This window comes from Takifugu rubripes, chromosome 6 (assembly GCF_901000725.2).
Source record: "Takifugu rubripes chromosome 6, fTakRub1.2, whole genome shotgun sequence".
Classification (NCBI taxonomy): domain Eukaryota; kingdom Metazoa; phylum Chordata; class Actinopteri; order Tetraodontiformes; family Tetraodontidae; genus Takifugu; species Takifugu rubripes.
The window spans coordinates 4,643,356-4,662,092 of record NC_042290.1 but is presented as its reverse complement, the minus strand read 5'-3'; the positions used below and the strand labels follow the sequence as shown (position 1 = coordinate 4,662,092).

The 18,737-nt window shown below is 47.2% G+C and overlaps 1 protein-coding gene across 2 annotated transcripts in view; it reads left to right on the top strand.

Moving 5' to 3' along the window:
- Window positions 1-18,737, top strand: part of LOC101070809 (astrotactin-2) — a 152,946-nt gene that overhangs the window by 95,541 nt on the left and 38,668 nt on the right. For both annotated transcript variants that reach the window (XM_029837360.1, XM_029837361.1), the window contains 2 exons: window positions 1,306-1,494; window positions 18,122-18,246. In XM_029837360.1, coding sequence (XP_029693220.1) covers window positions 1,306-1,494; window positions 18,122-18,246 — 314 coding nt within the window. The remainder of the gene's footprint in view (window positions 1-1,305; window positions 1,495-18,121; window positions 18,247-18,737) is intronic.

Here is an 18,737-nt window from a genome sequence, read left to right as displayed (position 1 = left end):
TTTCCGGTCCAACTTTATTCCAAATTGAAAACAAGGAAATGAAACCTAAAGACACAGTTGGGGCTGTTCAGTGAATAATTGAACCATTTCCATCTTTCAGTCCAATTATCAGATTCCTTTCAGAATATGTACATAAGGAGTGATGTCACTTCCTCTTCCATTTATAACATCTGGTGATGTCACCTCCGGTCTGAGCGTTATAACCCCACCTTCCACTCCTGTCCCCTTCTGTCGCGTCAGATCTCAGAGCCACGAGAGAATAAATCCAATTAATGCCTACAATGAAGAAACCGGACAAAATCCAAGCGACGGTTATCTGACAAAGCAGATCACATGACCAGAAAATTCCAGATAAACAGCGCGGATCAGATTGTTGTAGTCGTGTAAACAGGCTCATCGGTTTAATGAGAATAGGGAGTTGATTGTTTAAATGATTCAAAGGTTTGGCATAAATACGAAGTGTCAACCCAAACGTGTGGAATCGCCTCTCGACACAGTCGGCTGTTGACTTTTAGCGTTGGCCACGTTGCCTGCTTGAGCTAACAGCTTTGAGGCAGAGTAAAATGGCAGCGAGACGGCCGCCGTTGCCGCACAGATTTGCCAGGAAGCCCTCCCTTCGCACCGAGCCCTCATTGGCTGCCCGGGCCCGAAACGTTGTCTCCAGCCAAAAGCAGCAGATGCTCGGCCGCGCCTGTCAGGGAAAACTGCGGAGATGAATAACGGAGACGGGATAGCTGTGACCGCCGGTTCACACGCGCTTTCGCTTGGAATCTGTTTCTCCCGGCGGAGAGAACACGTGCGGTACTTTCAATTACACTTGCTCGGCCTCTCTAATGTGAGAAACATCTCATCTTCGCGTCTCCTTCCATTAGCCTGCCTTTGGTCCATCCGGTCTACGCCCACCTTATCGCGTCGGGGTGATATTTTTCCTCCCTCGGTGACGGGAGCCGCATCCTAAACGACCTGCGCCAGTTGCAGAGGGATCATTCCTCTAGATTCTCCTTGAAGCTCCAATAAACACTCCTGCTTTAAGGCGCCTTCAGTCTCTTAAGACCTCATTACTTTGGCGTGCGGGAGTTCCACCCGATGCTTAAGAGGCCTCTCTTTATGCATTGTTAATTTATGTTTGTGTATATGGGGGTTTGCATCAAGTATAGATGTTGTCCTACAGTCAGCTTGTAGCTTGGCTTCGGGATCAGAAAGAACAAATCCTAAACGTCCTGCTGACAGCTCTCCTCTCCTCTCCTCCTCCTCCTCTCCTCTCCTCCTCCTCCTCCTCCTCCTCCTCCTCCTCCTCCTCCTCAGGTGCGTGCAGGAGTACAAGCTAGCGCAGGACGGACGCTCCTGCCTCCTGCAGTCAGACAACTGTGAGGGACCCAAGTGCCCGAGGCAGGGCGTCCACTTCAACGACACCCTGTTTGGCGAGATGCTGCACGGCTACGACAACAAAACCCAGCAGGTCAACCTGGGACAGATCTTCCAGATGACCTTCCGGTAACTACCGCGCAGCGACACACAGAAACTTTGCGGCATTTATCAGCGCCGAGTGTCGGGAGAGATTAGAGGCGTCTGAGATCTCGGTCGGGGATCGGCGCACGCGCACGTGCGTCTCAAACAGATGCGCGCGTGCGCGGCAGGCGGCGTGCGGTGAAGGATGGCTGTTTGAGCGAGGATTGAGACTCCGCCAGCGGCGTTTCTGCCGAAAAGCGTCAACCTTCTGAAAAACCTGGCTCACTCTGATAAGTCGCAAGCTGTTTGTGGTGAAACGCTTCTGTAATCTCAAAGCGATGACGGCAGTCTATTTTTTGCACGGAAACAAATGCACAAAGGGGGTAAAATACTCCAAATATAATCATCTGTGATGTGCGTTTACTCGCACAGATTGTAGTTTGACAGGTTTCAGCTGTAAACACTATTTTTTCTGTTGTGTTCTGCCACCGCAGATGAGAAAACAAATATACAGATGATATCATATTTTCAGCTGTTTTGCCTCTATTTCAGTTCTACTTAGACGCACGTATGTGGAGTAAACTATGCGTCAGGATATCAGATGGGTGTTTTGAATGAGGAAAGAGAAAAGAAATTGTCCTTTATTGGATTTAAACGCTGAAATGACGCATTTGTCCATTAAAAAGATGCTTCCTGGAAGACTCTCAGATGATTCAGGGAAGTTCCTTTCACATCATTTCTCATCAGAAAGATTCTAAAGTTTCATCCCTGAGGTGAAACTTTATTAGAAATGGAAAACAGTCAACGAAACGTCTGCTCCTTGCAGATGCAGCTGTGGTCGTCAGTGAGGAATGAAACGGTCGAGGGTTTAAAGGCTGAAATAAAAGGCTGCGGTATTTAGATGAGGATTACTACCTTCGATCTCCTAAGGAGCCGTGAGCTGAAGGAGGCTTAGAGTCCATCTCAGGCCGTTTTGTCGAAAAGACTGACACGAAGTTCCGTTTCCCCAAACTGAAATCATTTGGGGACGCCCCTGAAACATCAAACGTAACCAGCAGGCTGACGGATCAAAAAGCGGGAGCGCTTCTTTGATGCCAGGAGGAATCAAACGCTCTGAATCGCTTTGGTCTAAAGCTGCACAGGAACTAGTCCACCTTCAGTGTTCCACTGAACTCGCAGGTTTACACCAATCCGCAGCAGCTAAAGACGTTTGCCACAGTTCTGCTGGGCCTTAAACATGATGGGATACACGTTTCTGCTGCTGCATGACAGCTTCAAACCAAACGCCATCACACAATTTAAAAAAAAGAAGATACCACTGCATTAAAAAGACATAAATTACAGATCCTTCCCATCTAATCTGCACTGTGCTTTGGGACGCACTCTCGCATCCGTCTTTATTTTGGCCCAAACAGTTCAGACAGAAGTGCGGATAACGGATTTTTTAAAACAAACAGTAGCTGCAACGAGGTCTCAGCTGTGGGCTGAATGGAGGCGCGGCTCCATCAATAGTCATCATAGTTACAACAATTAGAAAAAAATGACTACTGGAAAAATAGTTATCAACGATGCCTGTACATTATGAGTGTTTTGTTTTCACATTTAACATTAGCTGTACATATTTGAACTCGACAGGCTTTCCAATGAACAATAAAATAAATGTGACCAAATTTTGATTTTAAAAATACAAAAATCCACCCATGAATTAGTGTGCAAAAACAGACGGACGATTTATGGTTGTCGGACTCTACTACCGCGTATGGCAGAATTCTCTTCATTCTTGCATGTCTGTCCCATTAAAAATATCTATTTTACCCCAAAATACGACAACAAGTCAAACTTATACATGGCAGGGGCACCTTGACAATGTTTTCCCTTCAGATACCAACATGCTGTCTGTCTCGTGCCCCATATGTTGTGTTGCTCTTCTTCTGCTTTTGATAGACTGGATACAATAATGGTGCGTTGCTGCCCCCACAGGACTACAGAGGAAGGGTGTGAATAAAAGATGGACGTTTTCTTTGGGCAGCCAGAGCTTTTTGAAGTGAGGCTGCAATCCACACATGAAATACCCATTCAAAATATATTTTTTTACAATCTATAAACAGCTCGAAAAATAATCAGATGGTCTATCGATAACTATTTAATGCTTTAAACTGGAGGCCTGACGAACAATACAATACTCAGATTGTTCGTACAGTTAACAAACAATATTCTAGCTCCGCCCTCTTGTCCATATATGGTTACTTATGGCTCCTGAAATGATTTTGACAGCCTGTAAGCCAAACCAGTGGGTGTCATCACGGATGTTTTTTAACCCCACACTTAAACGATGCAGCTTGGAGGCTCGGAGAGACATCTCATGATGTTTAATTATCGTAACATCCCGTGGCTCGATATCTCATCCCACCCCTAGCAATTAGCACGGCGCTCCAGCCGGAGCTCAGCCTTTTTCTTTCGAGGTGCTGAGGTTTGAAACTCTGACACTGCCTCCAGTCTCAAAGTCATCGCAGTCAAATGTATTCAGTGTCAAACTGCTCTGCATCCTCTGACTGAGAAGATAACTGCTAACTGCAGCTCTTCACCCCTGTGCATCAGTCGGATCTTCTGCAGGAGAAAAGCTCGGCACATCGGGTTCAGCACATCTGCTCCTGCAGTGGAGTGACTTCGCCCTGCCTCTATCTTCATTTCATTACACCTGCTCAATTTGCACCTGCTCCTGCAAGCAAGAAAAATTTCCATGCTAATTGCGAGTATGCGAGAAATTGTCAGGGGCACTTAAGCTCCCGGCACGCTTTACTGATTAGACAAGAATAATGCACTTCCAGACAGACGTTCGTTCCCCTATAGGTGACTCTGCTACGAGGGTAAAACAGCATTACTGTAAAGGCAAACTAGTAAAAATCTGACAAATACAAGGCTCGTCGCCCAGCGCCTTTAATTACATGTATTAGTCACACCACATCACCAGTGAGCTCACGCCGCTCATTAAACCCTGTTTTTATCAGAAGAATGTCTTCTGAATAAGTCCCCCCCCCCTACATGCTGCAAACTGGATTGGAAGTGTGTGTGTGTGTGTGTGTGTGGGGGGGGGGGGGGCACTGTGAGGATCTGCCGTTCTCATTTTCTCCGTGTTCCTCCGTGTTTGCTTTGAAATTCAGATCTGATTCCACGCACCTTTGTTGTTTTTACTCCGGTCTAGTACCAATTTTCTGCGTCTCTCCGGCAGCACAGCGAACAGGCGCGTGTTTAAGCTGAGTTGCAGGATCTGAATTGCAACACAAAGGCTTTATTTACGCGACATATTGACAGCGACGGAACCATAATCATATTTTCTTGCTCTCAAAGGGGCCCAGAAAATGACAATAGTATAGAAATCTCTTCAACTTACCCGCATGATTAAAGAACCGGTCCCAACTATTCATGAAAAAGAAGTGCAACCATCAAGGTGAATGTAGACACACACACACGCATTTTAAAAGTATGTGATAAGCCCCATTACATGATTCGTACCATCATATACAGCAGAATATGCTATATGAGCATGATCAGCTAAATTAGATCCAGGGAAAATGCCAGACCTGCAAGGAGACAGACCCAGCGAAGCGTTAATGTGCGTTTTGGGCATTTCTTTCCACTAAGCTGCATCTGGTTTTCAGCATTTTGCAGTTTTCAATGAATTAAATGTTTGTAGTTGCCGTCTAATTTGATAGATTGATCTCAAATTGGTTCACTCGTGGCGGTGTGTAGAGCAGAGCTTTGGAGGAACCACAATCCTGAACGAGCAGAACAATCGAAGCATCAATAAGTTTCTATTTTTTGGTGGAGGTGTCTGTGTACCCCCCCACCCCCTTCCGGAGCTGGTGCATCGCGGAATCATAATGCGGCCTTGATATTACACCCGTCCTACATCCAAACCTGCAGCACAGATTAGGAAGGAGTGCACGCCAATTCAGCCGACTCGTTCCTACTCGATCTTTAAAGTGCATGAAAACATTGAAAATTTCATTACCTTCGGTATTATCTCATCATGGTGGTGCCGGTGGCAACACGTGGGACAGAACCCACGTACAGGCGCGACACTTGAGAGGCAGTAATGAGCTTGGCAGTTTAATATTAAATGCAGGGGGCTTAGGAGGTGTGGAAGCAGGCTCAGATCTGATCCAGGTAAATCGGTCAGAACACTCGAGCGGAATCCATGAGGAAATCAGTCCGAATCCACGAGATGCAGGGAAAATAGCAGGTGAAACACACGAATAGGGCACGTGTGCCTGCCACCCCACACACACAGACACACACACACCCTCCTACCCCCGATCTGTACCTGCGGGATAGTAAAAATGAACCTTATCTGCCCACAGCCTCTCAAAAGGTGTTTCTCCCTCACAAAAACACACGGATACAGTGAGAGAAGCACCCCAGAGCCGCGGCCCTCGAGCTGAGGCGACGTCAGAGCGTGAATAGCTGGCAAACGCCGCAGCCCCGGAGGCCCACAAACACAAACACACACATTTGCTCTCCCAACTGGGATTTCTCAGTAATTATCTCTCACGCTGAGGAGCTCGCTGGTGCAAAGTGGGAGTCTAAAAGCATTAAAAATGTATTTTTCCCAACGTTATTAATCACAAGAACCATCGTGCTTAAAGACTAAGCTGCTCCAGGTTAATGAGGAACTTTAGAAAAGCAGTTTGTTTGCTCCCTTTTAGCCTTTAATATGAGTGTATTATTTATGCCACATTTCATGTGTGCTTGTGTGGCTGAGCTGTGCGCTTTTAGAGTGAAGGTAAAAGTAATAAATTATTCAATCAGAGCCACAGTTTCACTAATTATCATTAGGGCAATGTGCATAGTCTACATATGTATTTATTAGCAGAGCTACTACAGTACAGGTATAAGCAGTGCATTAATTGTCTAATCTCCAGCGACGCCATCTGCATGTTCTTAAACTTCCTCCAATTTTCCTTAATCACAATCTGCAGCTTTCAGAGATTTTGGTATTTATAGATGCACACTGACACAGCAGCATGTGGACATAATCTTTTAAAAAAAGAAAGCCTTTTAAGGCAGCTTTCGATGTACACACACACTGTGCAGCAGTAGGAACCCCATTTTGGTGGATAGATCTTTCCAGATAGCATCATCCTATTATCTGTAGCCAGCCCCAGTTAAAGCTAATCCCCCCATTGTCAAAGTAAAAAAGTAGAGCCTTCGCGGATGTAACAGCACCGCCTTGGGATCACTCGTCAGTGTCGCACATGCGCGGAAACGCCTAAATACGAGTTCTCAGTTCTCAGTGTCGGGACACGGGCTAAACTGCTGACTCGTGATTTCCTTTATATGATCAACTCCATTAGCTGAGACGAAGGGCGCTGGGAGGGTCTAAGAGGAACTACCCTACATTCATCTCACTTTATTTTTAGCTCAACTACAACATTCTTGTGAGCTAATTTGAATCCAAATCCCAAACACACTTAATGATGACGCACAAGATTCATATCTTGCTGCGTAGCTTGGAGCAAATGTTATGTTAGCCCTTTTTAACGTTAGAGGCTGGCCTGCTCGCACTGAAGACGTTATTAGTTTAAAATTTACCAGTAACCACCCCTAGCTCCGCCCCTGCCAGGCTCTACTTTACCCCAGTGCTTTTTCTTGTTGCATCCACGCTGCTAACACAAGACGACAGTGCAGTCTGATGCTAAAATCGGTATGTGTCCACCAATATTTGACTGTAGCTGAATCCGGCAAACAAGATGAGTGGGACGTCCCTAAAGCTGCGTGATCGCTCCGCATGAGCGACTTAGCGTGATCATGTCGGGGAGATTGCCGAGGCTTTGCCCGTGCACGTGTAGGGAAGCGACAGGGTCGCGTGTACCTGTGGTTCTGCGTTTGTCAGCCATATTTATGTAAAGGAAGCTCTCCACTCGGTCTCGCCGCACTTTAGGGGCCTGATAGACGCCGGCCTAATATTGGCTTATTTCAGAGAGGCTTTTGGATGGCTACCTGCTGTTTCACCGGAGCGCACGTGTGAGACGGGGACAGACGGAGCGGCAGGGGCAGCCACGGGAGAAATAAATGAAATTCAGAGGAGGATCAGTGGCGGACGCGGGATTCTAGCAAGAAAACTAGAGCGGGGAGTGCGAGGTAGCAGTCATGGCAGCACACATGTCTCAACAGGACATCAGAGCAGGCCTCCATCAAACGCTGGTGCAGCAGAGCAGTCTGCTACAGCCCATAATTACCACCTTGTCTGTGATGACGGCACACCAGCCCGTGAGATACGGACCCCCTGCTGGCCACTGTCGCTCCTCAAGCAACAAATCAGCAATCCTGAGTTTCAAATAACAAACGACTCTCCGGTTGCCACGGAGAGCAGGAACACGTGAGGGCCACGCTGGCTTTCCAGAGGGAATTGGCTGTTTCTGCAACAGAAAAACTCATGTAGCGATTGAAACAGGCTCGCCTACCTGGCATTTGGACCGAGGCTTGCTCTTTTTTTTTACGTGAAGGATTTCTGATGCGGGTTTCTCTCACCTTACAGACGCAGAAGTGGTAGCTATGGCGAGAAGGTTCCGAGTGTTGGTTTACTCCAGGTACTCCTTGAACCGGGGGTTGATTGGAGCCTCTACATTGCACCTAGCTACATCTCCATATTTTAAAAGTGTCTCCACAGCTGCATGCATCACTGGGTCAGCCGAGAATCCTCTTTTTCCATTCCTGTTTGGATTTTATGATAATTTAAGCGCTTCTCACCGTCTCTCGCTGAGTTTGGGTCTCGTCGGGAAGTTGCTCCGGCCCGTCCGATTCTAGAGCGCACGGTTCCCATTCCGCTGCATCAACACGTAAATCTTTTCGCGGCGTCGCCGTGAGCCGCCTGCGCGTTTTTGGCAGCGCCTCGCTCAACCAAAAAGGCTAATTCGTCATTAAAATTAAAGTGGATTTTTATAGATTGCTTCTTCACTCCGAGACTTTGCAATTACCTTGGAAATTTTCGCAGCAGAGTCATTTTTATCCCCGTCCGTGTTCTTTTTTTTCCCCCTCCTTTCGCACAAATCACTCAAGCTGTTCTCTGAAACCCTTACCTTTTTTTTTCCTTCACATAAATTACACTCGGGGAGCAGCCTGAGACAAGGACAATGATTTTGTGTATTTAATTAGCTGAGCTTGTGATGCGGCGGCGCACTCAGGCTGGGCTGATAAAACCACTCGCATGTGCAGCAGGCAGTGAATCAATAGAAGGCCGGGGGGCGAAAATTGAGACTCCACAGAGTCGCGCATCGAACCCTCCGACAGCAGACGGAGGTGCCTCGCGGGGGGAGGTTAACAATGGCAGACTTTCACAAAGAGTCATAATTCCGCTCATGGAGGAACGGAGGCGGGTTCAATCCTAAATTGGGGGTGGGGGGGGGATTTTTTTTTTATTGATTAATGAAGTGCAGCTCTTGTTTTATCCCCCTCTGGAGTAAGTTCTTTACTCTTCTTTACCCTTCTCCTCCTCGGCCCGTCACTATCTCTTTGCAGCCATAAATATTCATAAACATCTATTTGTGTATTAAGACCTCTGACAGCCATTTTCTGTCTTATTCATTGACGATTCCTGTGAATGGCCTTTTAAGAGGAAAAAAAGGCTCAGCTTTGATTAGCTGTTCATTGAAACATCAGATGATGTTCAGCACTCGCTCCACTCTTATTTATTACTCCACTGCTTATTTTTTGTATGCCAAACAAATCTACGTGTGATTTTCTAAGTAATGTAATATAATATACGGGTGCGAGTTTTCATAGTGTATAATAGGTTATTTTAAAAAGGAAAGGTGAATTCACCCAATCTGATTGGTCCTTAGTCGTGGTAAATAAGCGTGCCGATGGACGTTAAGACAGCAATTTTCCAAGAGACGGTCCTGTCGGGAATGCTCCGGTCAGCTCGGCTATATGGACCTAGCTTCCTCATCAGTCTCCACCCCGGCTACTCCTGGTGCCTCCCCAGAAACTGACCGTTTTATTTGGCGCACAATCCCTGGAAGCCAATGTGAAGAATACAGAAGGTTCCGAATAGCTTAATTAATATTTAAACTGCTGCTAATCATTTTTTTAAAAGGAATGCTTCACTTCATTGTGCGATACGCTCATTACACCACAGCTAAGGGGCGTTCTTAGACCCCCTAGTTTGAGTGTATACCACAGCCTGTCATGTGTATATTGCTTAAGCCTACTTGTTGCTATATAATGTTTATATCTTGGGAATTTTCAATGTCTTTCATCATTTCATCACTAAACCTGTTTTTATCCTTCAAATGGGTTGATCAGGCTATGAATGACAGGTGAAAAAAGCTTTAGGAACAAGCCTTAAGTTTGGTATAAAACTGCAACGTTTGTCACACGTATTTTTATTGATAACCTCTATTTCACAATTGCAAATTCACAACATCTAAAGCGGAGAAAAATCCAGCTTTAAAACTGATTTTAGACGCACTTTTCTCAGCTGTCTTCCTGTGGAAGGGAGCCCCCAGAGTCATGTGATACAGCACAACCAATGATGTCATCGGAATTTGAACCAGACAGCGAGCCTTCCTACTTATGTTTGAATTTCGAAGAAATCTCTGGACGTAAAATAACCATGGAAGCGTGCGTGTTTGAGTTGTTATTTTCAAGTCAGAAAACTCAATCCCATAATTAACTTTTGCATGAAAAGCAGTTTGTACCTGCTGTGTCCACCTGAAGCATATTCACCCCCATAATTGTCATTTTTGCAGCATAAATACAGAATTTCTAAAGGTAGGCCTGTCTACCACAGCGCACCTCAGGCCTGAAAACTGAAGATACCAACACATTTCTGTCTCCTGCTTGTTGTGCCGAGGCAAGATAACCCCTCATCTGTCCTCACAAGTGCTGTTTCACATTCAGGGCGAAGGCAAAAGAGGCTGTCAGGAAAGGAGTTTTTAACAGCCGGTTACGGTGCTCCGTAACACGCCGCTGTCAGTCTGAGAGACAGGTGACGAGGCGGCGGAGAGACTGGGCGGCAGGGGGGGCTTGGAGAGACTGCAGAATTAAAAAGACGGGACAGCAATAATGGAAAAAATGGAAATGCAATTGAGATAATTAGTTCCACAATCAGCGTGCCCTTTTACTGCGTCACCAAGCTACATCTCCATGGCGATGATCCTGTTACCAGGACTGGAGTACAGCTGCTCCTCAGAGCAGAGAAGATTGTGTGTATCACGTTAATGACGTCAATGACCCTCAGGATGGGCTCTGTCCACCCATCCATCCATCCATCCATCCATCCAGTCCATCCATCCATCCATCCACCCATCCATCCATCCCATCCACCCATCCACCCATCCATCCACCCATCCATCCATCCATCCATCCACCCATCCATCCTCCACCAATCCACCCATCCATCCACCCATCCATCCATCCACCACCCATCCATCCACCCATCCACCCATCCATCCATCCATCCCATCCACCCATCCACCCACCCATCCACCCCACCCACCCATCCATCCACCCATCCACCCACCCATCCACCCATCCATCCACCCATCCATCCACCCATCCATCCATCCACCCACCCATCCATCCATCCACCCATACTCCATCCATCCATCCATCCACCCCATCCACCCATCCACCATCCTCATCCATCCATCCATCCATCCATCCATCCATCCACCCATCCACCATCCATCCACCCATCCATCCATCCACCCATCCATCCATCCATCCATCCATCCATCCATCCATCCATCCACCCATCCATCCATCCATCCACCCATCCATCCATCCATCCATCCACCCATCCATCCATCCATCCACCATCCACCATCCATCCATCCATCCATCCATCCCATCCACCATCATCCATCCATCCATCCCCATCCATCCATCCATCCACACATCCATCCATCCAACCCATCCATCCATCCATACATCCATCCATCACATCCACCATCCATCCACCCATCCATCCATCCATCCATCCATCCATCCATCCATCCATCCACCCATCCATCCATCCATCCTCCATCCATCCACTCCACCCCTCCATCCATCCATCATCCATCCATCCATCCACCCATCCATCCACCCATCCATCCATCCATCCATCCACCCATTCATCCATCCATCCATCCACCCACCCACCCATCCATCCATCCATCCATCCACCCACCCATTCATCCATCCATCATCCATCCATCCATCCACCCATCCATCCATCCACCCATCCATCCATCCATACATCCATCCATCCACCCACCCATCCACTCATCCATCATCCATCCATCCATCCATCCATCCATCCATCCACCCATCCACTCATCCATCATCCATCCATCCATCCATCCACCCACCCACCCACCCATCCACTCATCCATCATCCATCCACCCATCCATCCATCCACCCACCCATCCATCCATCCACCCACCCACCCACCCAGCAGGGTCACATTCTCACACCTTGAGGCAGTTTCCAGTTAGCAGTTGACGTAACGTGCGCGTTTGTGGACGGAGAGAGCAAATCCGAATCCAGTGCACCTGAAAACACGCCAACCTCATAAATGAAACCTCCGATCGAAGATTTAACTCCACCGCCATCCTGCTATGACGACTGCGCAACCTCAGCTGCTCGTCATTTAGCAACATTTAGCAATAACCACCACACTAGAACCCCGCTACGCCCTTAGCATACACGTTCCACTGGAGACCGCTTCGTTGACGCATCACCTCAGATCCTGTTTAATATCGGCCTTGGAAAGTTGGTCCCAGTGGGGTCATTCATCAAGTGAAATGTGGCTGCAGTTAAGATAAAATATGGCAACGGGAGACTCGGGGTAAACATCTCTGATTGTTTTATTACGCCACGAATTAGCCTGTTTGCAGATGCTGTTCTTTAATAACTACTTAATCCATCATCTGTGCACACTGCCCAGGGTGACACTGGGTACTTTATCTTTGTTATGAGCCATCCGACGGGCCCTGGTTGCACCAAATGCTTATTCAAATGACACATCTCATGGCAACTAAGAATATCACATAGCACGGGGAAGGTGCCCCCACCCCGGCTGTCCAATCTGTGATTGTACGGTCCAACAAACTAGTGCGCGTCCCTCAAATGGAAGACGACACTTCCAGAGCTGCTGCGGTTTATTGATAATGTGACATAACTGATCTGTTTCCTTCTTTCTCCTTCTTGCTTTGGTTACTGGAGGTTTGATTTCCCCCTAATTGTTGCTCAGGACGTGTTTTTATGAAGACACGAGGCGAGCCTCAGCTCGGCACCGACAGACCACAGGATGCCAACCGAGTTCGGGACTTTGGGCTTAATTATCCGAAGGCTCAAACGTTCTTCTTCTTCGTGTCTAATTGGTAAACGTCATTGCTGTGTGGATAAGCTGCTTTGACGTGCCCGTTGCTCCTGCCACTTTGTAACCCATCTCCTTAATATGCTGCGCCTGACTTAATGTGAGTCCTGGTGTCACTAATGTGCCCCTCCTCTCCACCAAAGTGCTATTTGCCGTTGACGACACCCTGAAACAACTGTTTAGTAAAAAGGCTGGGAGAGTATCTTGGGGTGAACAGAATGAGCATGTTGACCCTGAACTGATCAATTTGCTTTTGATAAAGGTTCATCAAAAAAATCTGTCTCTACGCAGATGATATTGTTCCGTGCAAATAAAGGCGGCGTAAAGACTTACAAATTCCAACAATAAGCAGGAATTAATTCTCATCTAACAAAAGCATGGAGAATTGCTATAAAAAAAAATGCAGCAAAAACACAAAGTGTAATGTTGTTTTCAGCAGAACTTTTGTTATTTTTCAACCACTACATAGTCCTTTAATAAGGTCATGGTTTTCTTTACACACACCCATTTAAAATCCTGAACAACAAACAACCTCCGCAGTAATTCTAATCTGATTATGACGTATGTGTCTCGCTGTTAAGGCGTTTCATGATCTTGAAACAGCGCTTTAGGTTCAGGTGTGCCATCGGAGAAGGTTCCCATCAGCTGGAAGCTGACCATTCTGGTGTGCTCTATACAGTATTTATAAATCTCTTAAACAAGGCTCTTGAAAGTCAGTTGTCAAGACAATTTCCAGTCTTCAGAATGAACAGCCTCACTGGATGGTGATTAAACCCTGCAGTCGGCCCCGCGGTCACACCTTTCTCTGTGGTAAAATGCCCTGTCCTGACTCCAGCACCTCGGTGGAGAGGTAATCTCTCCGTCTGAGTCACTCTCTGCTTGACACGTTCTCAGAACTCCTCCCTCCGCGTGTGTCCAGCTCCCCTCTGACCTCCAGGAGTTTATATCCTGTCACACAGACACACACACCCAGATCAGCTGAACATTTTTGCGCTTTGCTTTCCAGCACGGGTGTCATATGCACGTCTGTGTATTAAATAAATGTAATTGGTACGTGATCCGAGCCCTCGTCTGCGGTTTAACATATTTTATTTACATTCAGCAGATTGTGCTTCGTCACATGCAGCACCGCGGACACACAAATGTTCCCTGACTGATGCTGATAACGACGCTGGTTGACTCGTCCGTATTGCAGAGAAAGAGCAGCCTCTAGCGGCCAACTTTACAACTGCGCCCCTTTCCCACCTCCACTCACTTTATTACAAAGTGAAAGATTTGCAAACAGACACACTTATCATTTCCTCTGCACTCAGAGGAGCCACAGAGCCTTTACTTTCCCGCTGCAGCTGGACAGAGTTGAATCGCATCAGACTAAAGGTCAATTAGCATCTGAGGTCAGTGGTTCCAATATTGCCCTCGTAAGCTCGCTAACAGCGGTTTGTATGTACGTTCAATACGCCTTAGATGAGGGGAGTTGGGGTCTTTTTGTTAGTGCTTTCATCGGTCTAAAAAAGACATCGTTAAGGATAGAGGGGAACCGAGTATCCTGCATGATCTACTTTGCTGAAACAGTTCCTGCAGGAACTCAGGAAGCTCATGTGAACACGTGTCTGCGGTGTCCACATTATTGACTATCTGCTGTATCTACCTGTGCTCCCCTGGAGAAGGATGCTTCCTCCAGCCATTGTTGGTGGTGGTGGTGGTTGCTGGCGTTAACTTTTAGGACGTGTCAGAGCGGCACTTTACCACACTCCCTTTATTTCTTAGTGAAATTCGAAGCTGTGAAACCACTGGACCACGGAGAGAGCGAGGCTGCGCTCTGGGGGCTTATTGTAGTGTAAAGCTGTGTACATAAGAGCTACGCTGTACATAAAGAGGGTGAACATTGAATTATTTATGGTGAGTAGACTCTAGAGCTGATCATTCCAGTGAAATATGTTTATTACAAAAGAGCTGGAAACATGTCAGATTCAGGAGGCCGGGTGCATTAAAGTTAATGAATCGTAACCACCTGTGTTGCCTTCATTAGCAGCATTATGCACACATAACTCTGACACGAGCTTCAAGCTGGAACGGCTCGCAAAAGCTCATGAATATGTTATTTCTTTGTAATTAGGTCTACTTTGCCCCCTATCGTGCTGGCTTATATTAGCATGGCTTATAGGAACAGAGAGCGTAGCCACCATTAAAGGAATGTTTTGCTATTTGACAAATGCATTTCTGTGCCGTCTATGCCGTGATTGATGCCACTTTAAAGAGTAAATATAGATTCAAAGGCTGCGGAAAGAGCTGAAACAGGGGAGTTCATCTGCTGCATTAAAAATCTGCCTCCAGGCACCTCTATAGTGTACCTGTATACAAGACTATGTATTCACGAACATAGCAGGAGTAAAAATACCTTTAAATGCTGAATAACTATGCAGAAAAACAATTGATTTAATGCCTATGTGACTCCCACACATGCTCAATTTCCCTCAGTTACTAAGTAGTCCTGCAGCGTTAATAAGACCTAGCGTTAATAAGAGTTTAGTCACATTCAAATGAAAATAGCCTTAATATTCAGCTTTTTTCACCTTCGTGTCAGCTGAAAGTAAACAGTTTAACCCGCGCCTTCACCTAGTGGAACATTTCACTGACATCCTTACACACTTTGAGGTGTGATGCTGCTGTAACATCTTGGGTGCAAATTCTATTAATCATGAGCAGCTAAAATAACCTTTTTATGGCACTATATATTTAAAATTTAATTAGAAAACATCCTCCTATAGAATAGAAATCAGCTGGAAAGGTGCAAGGGTGGAAACGTTTGTTCTCACTTCTGTGGCAGCTACCGTGAGTTCTCCAATAGGCTTCAAAATTTAGGAATTCCATCCTTGCAGTCCCCAGTTCCACCGCTAGATGGAACCAAATCCCACCCGAGCAAAAAAAGGAAAACAAATCTAGAAAATCCCATAGAAAAATAAAAATAAATCCAAACGTAAAAGCAGCAGATTGGATTCACACCATAAGAAATGAAGGTAACAGAGAGAAAGAAAGAAACTATCTTGAAAGCTGAGCTCCATTTCAGCTTATTTTCTTAACGCGGGTTAGCAGGTTAGCATGAGCGAGTCACTCGCTTTGCTATCCAGAACAGAGCTGAACAGAGAAAAGGGGAAAATAAAAAAGAAAAGGATGTTGTTGATTTCCTGACGTTGCATCCAGAAGAGTGTTTATGAGGTAAGGTGTGTTTTTTTCTTGCTGGCTTCCCTCAGTCTCGTCCTCGCACGAGTCTGTGCTCAACGGCTGGATGTCGTTTAACTCCAGAACATGAACGGATGTAAGCAGCAAAGCAGAATGTCAAGGACAGCCCACGTTTGGGCTTGGAAATCCATAAAGCTACATATCGCCTGGGTCCACACGCCTCTGAAGGTTCTGTGGGCCTCAGCGCGAAGCTGGCTGATTTCATTTAGCAATCAATATGTTTTCTGTGAGCATAAGCCTTGGTAATCTTTTTACAGCACCTCTTCTCTCCTCGCTCTCTCCCTCTCTCCTCTCATCCTCCACCCTTGAGTCGATCCTTCCACCCGCCCATTGTAACGCCGCCGCTGTGATTGCGCCTAACAGGCTTTTGTGGTTAGAGGAACCAAGGGAGGGACGGAAAGAGGGAAAACAGGATGAAAAATTGATATCAAGAAGATTGAAGCTCCCCCCCCCCCCACCGCCCCCGCTTCTCTCCGGTCTCTGTGGCACAAGGTCGGCGCTCCGAGACTCGCTCCCATAAAAGTGGATTATGGGAATTGCCACTGCTTGCCATGCTCCCAGAATGCACCGAGACAACTCATCTTTTTGACAGGAAATGAACCGCTGCTGCTTTGGTTCAACCCAAACGGTCTATCTGCTGGGCAAAATGGGGCCGCGCGCTCTTATCTCGGCGCTCAGAGGAGGGCGGCCGTTTCTTTGGGAGCCGATTTGACCCCCCATCCCCCCCCCCCTGCCCAGTCGGGAGCGAGCAGATAGTAATGTGAAACTGCCTGCAGAAGATATTTACAGCTAATTCCCCTCTCGGCTCAGTGTACATTTATAGGTGTCCTCCTGGAGCACCATATGCCCCCCCCCCCCCATCCATCCCCACGCTCCAGCGTCACACTTTAAAAGCACAAGTTGAACTTGAACCTGCCGCAGTGCGATTCCTTCTCCAGCAGCTGAATTGCTAGCGATAAACTATTGTGTCGTTTCCGTCGAGCCAACAAAAAGCAAAACCAGGTTTTGGGTCTCGGCCTCCTGCGACCGTGGCCCCTCCCACATTATTGTAGCCCGCCAAACGTTTCCTCATCGTACGGGGTTTTTCTTCCCCGGAGAAACTGAACATTATGATTGACGGCTCGGATCAGTTGGAGGCTCGTGGTTAAAGAGTTCCCGCCGTATGAGCGAGCTCTCCAAAGCGGCCCGTCTCCCGTCACAGCTGAACAGACTTTGGTCCTGAATGAAATCATCTTGGCTTCGCCGGCTTCGCCAGTGGCGGCTCGTCATCCATCTTACCTGACATCAAAGGCCAGTATGTGAAATGGTAACGTTTGGAGTTCGGCGCGTTTACTCGGGCACGAAACGACACGTTTATGGTCCTTATTACCGTAGGACAGAACAGCTCCTGGATTACAGGTGATAGGCGGCGTTCTGTCCTTTTTTCCCGTCTTTTCCTTTGATGTCTTTGATGAAACTAAGGTTTTGAACTCAAATGTCCTTTCAAGAGTAAATCAAGCCGGTGCACGCCGCTTCCATAGGTGGTGCCTCTGCTTCACCATTCAGCCATCATTTTTCATTACCGGCTTTGATGTACGGCCGGATCTGGATTCTTTTTGTAGTGTTTGAAAACCTTTTTTGCTGGCTTGAAGGTGCTTTTGTATCTCACAAAGGACCCAAAGCTCATAACAGCTCCTCAAACAGTCTGGTTGCCCAGGTTGCCCTGAAAACACGTGTATTACATCACGGCCGGGTTTATGTTCTCAGAGATTTAAAAGACAATAAATGCAGAAAAACTAAAAAGAAAGCCCTGCGAGGCCCGTTTGATTTGACTTTTATAAACCGAATAAAAACGTTTCCAATGGTGGTGGATGTTTTTGAGGCTTTTTCACTCGGGCCAGCTGGTGTCAGCAGCCCGATCGCCCGTGACCTCGCCGTGTAATTTAAAACAGCTATTTGAGGCGTGGGTGACTGAGCGCTGGAAAGCAGCTTGAAAGCGCTCCAGCTCCAAAAAGAAGGGAAAAAAAAGGTAGAAGCGTCAGTAGAAAACAGCCCGGTCATCTCTCCATGCTTCTCTCCCTCCTCAGGGACAACAACTACATTAAGGACTTTCCACAGCTGGCAGACGGTCTCATGGTGATCCCCCTGCCGGTGGAGGAACAGTGTCGAGGGGTGTTGTCGGAGCCCCTCCCCAACCTGCAGCTCCTCACAGGTACGTCGGCAGGCTCCGGTCGCGTTGTTATTCTCCTGCTCCATCCAGGTTGACAGCTAAAATTGAGCGAATTCTCCGAGTTTGAGAGAAAGAAAGTGCTCGCCGCTTCGCCGTGACACGCCGAGACCTGCTGGTTTCCATTCAGAAGCTCTGATCCCGCGTCCTTCGCGAGGGTCAGGTTCTCGATTGAAGACGCGAGCTGCTCTCGTCGACCTTTCGCCCATTTCACCCAGAATCTTCTAAACTAGGGAGGGTCGGGACGCGGTCAAGGCCGCAGCCGCTCCTCTGTTGACGACGGACCATAAGCGCCGAGTATTATGCACACGCACACGCGCCACCGACCCCCACGCTTAACCTCCCGCTTCATCCTTTTATCCTTTTCCTGACTGTTCCACCCCATCCCGTGGGGTCCAGAGTCACCCAGACTTGGCTTGAAACTTCTGCCTCTATCCCATAATCCCCTCCATTAGCTAAATTGGCGCGCCGTCCGC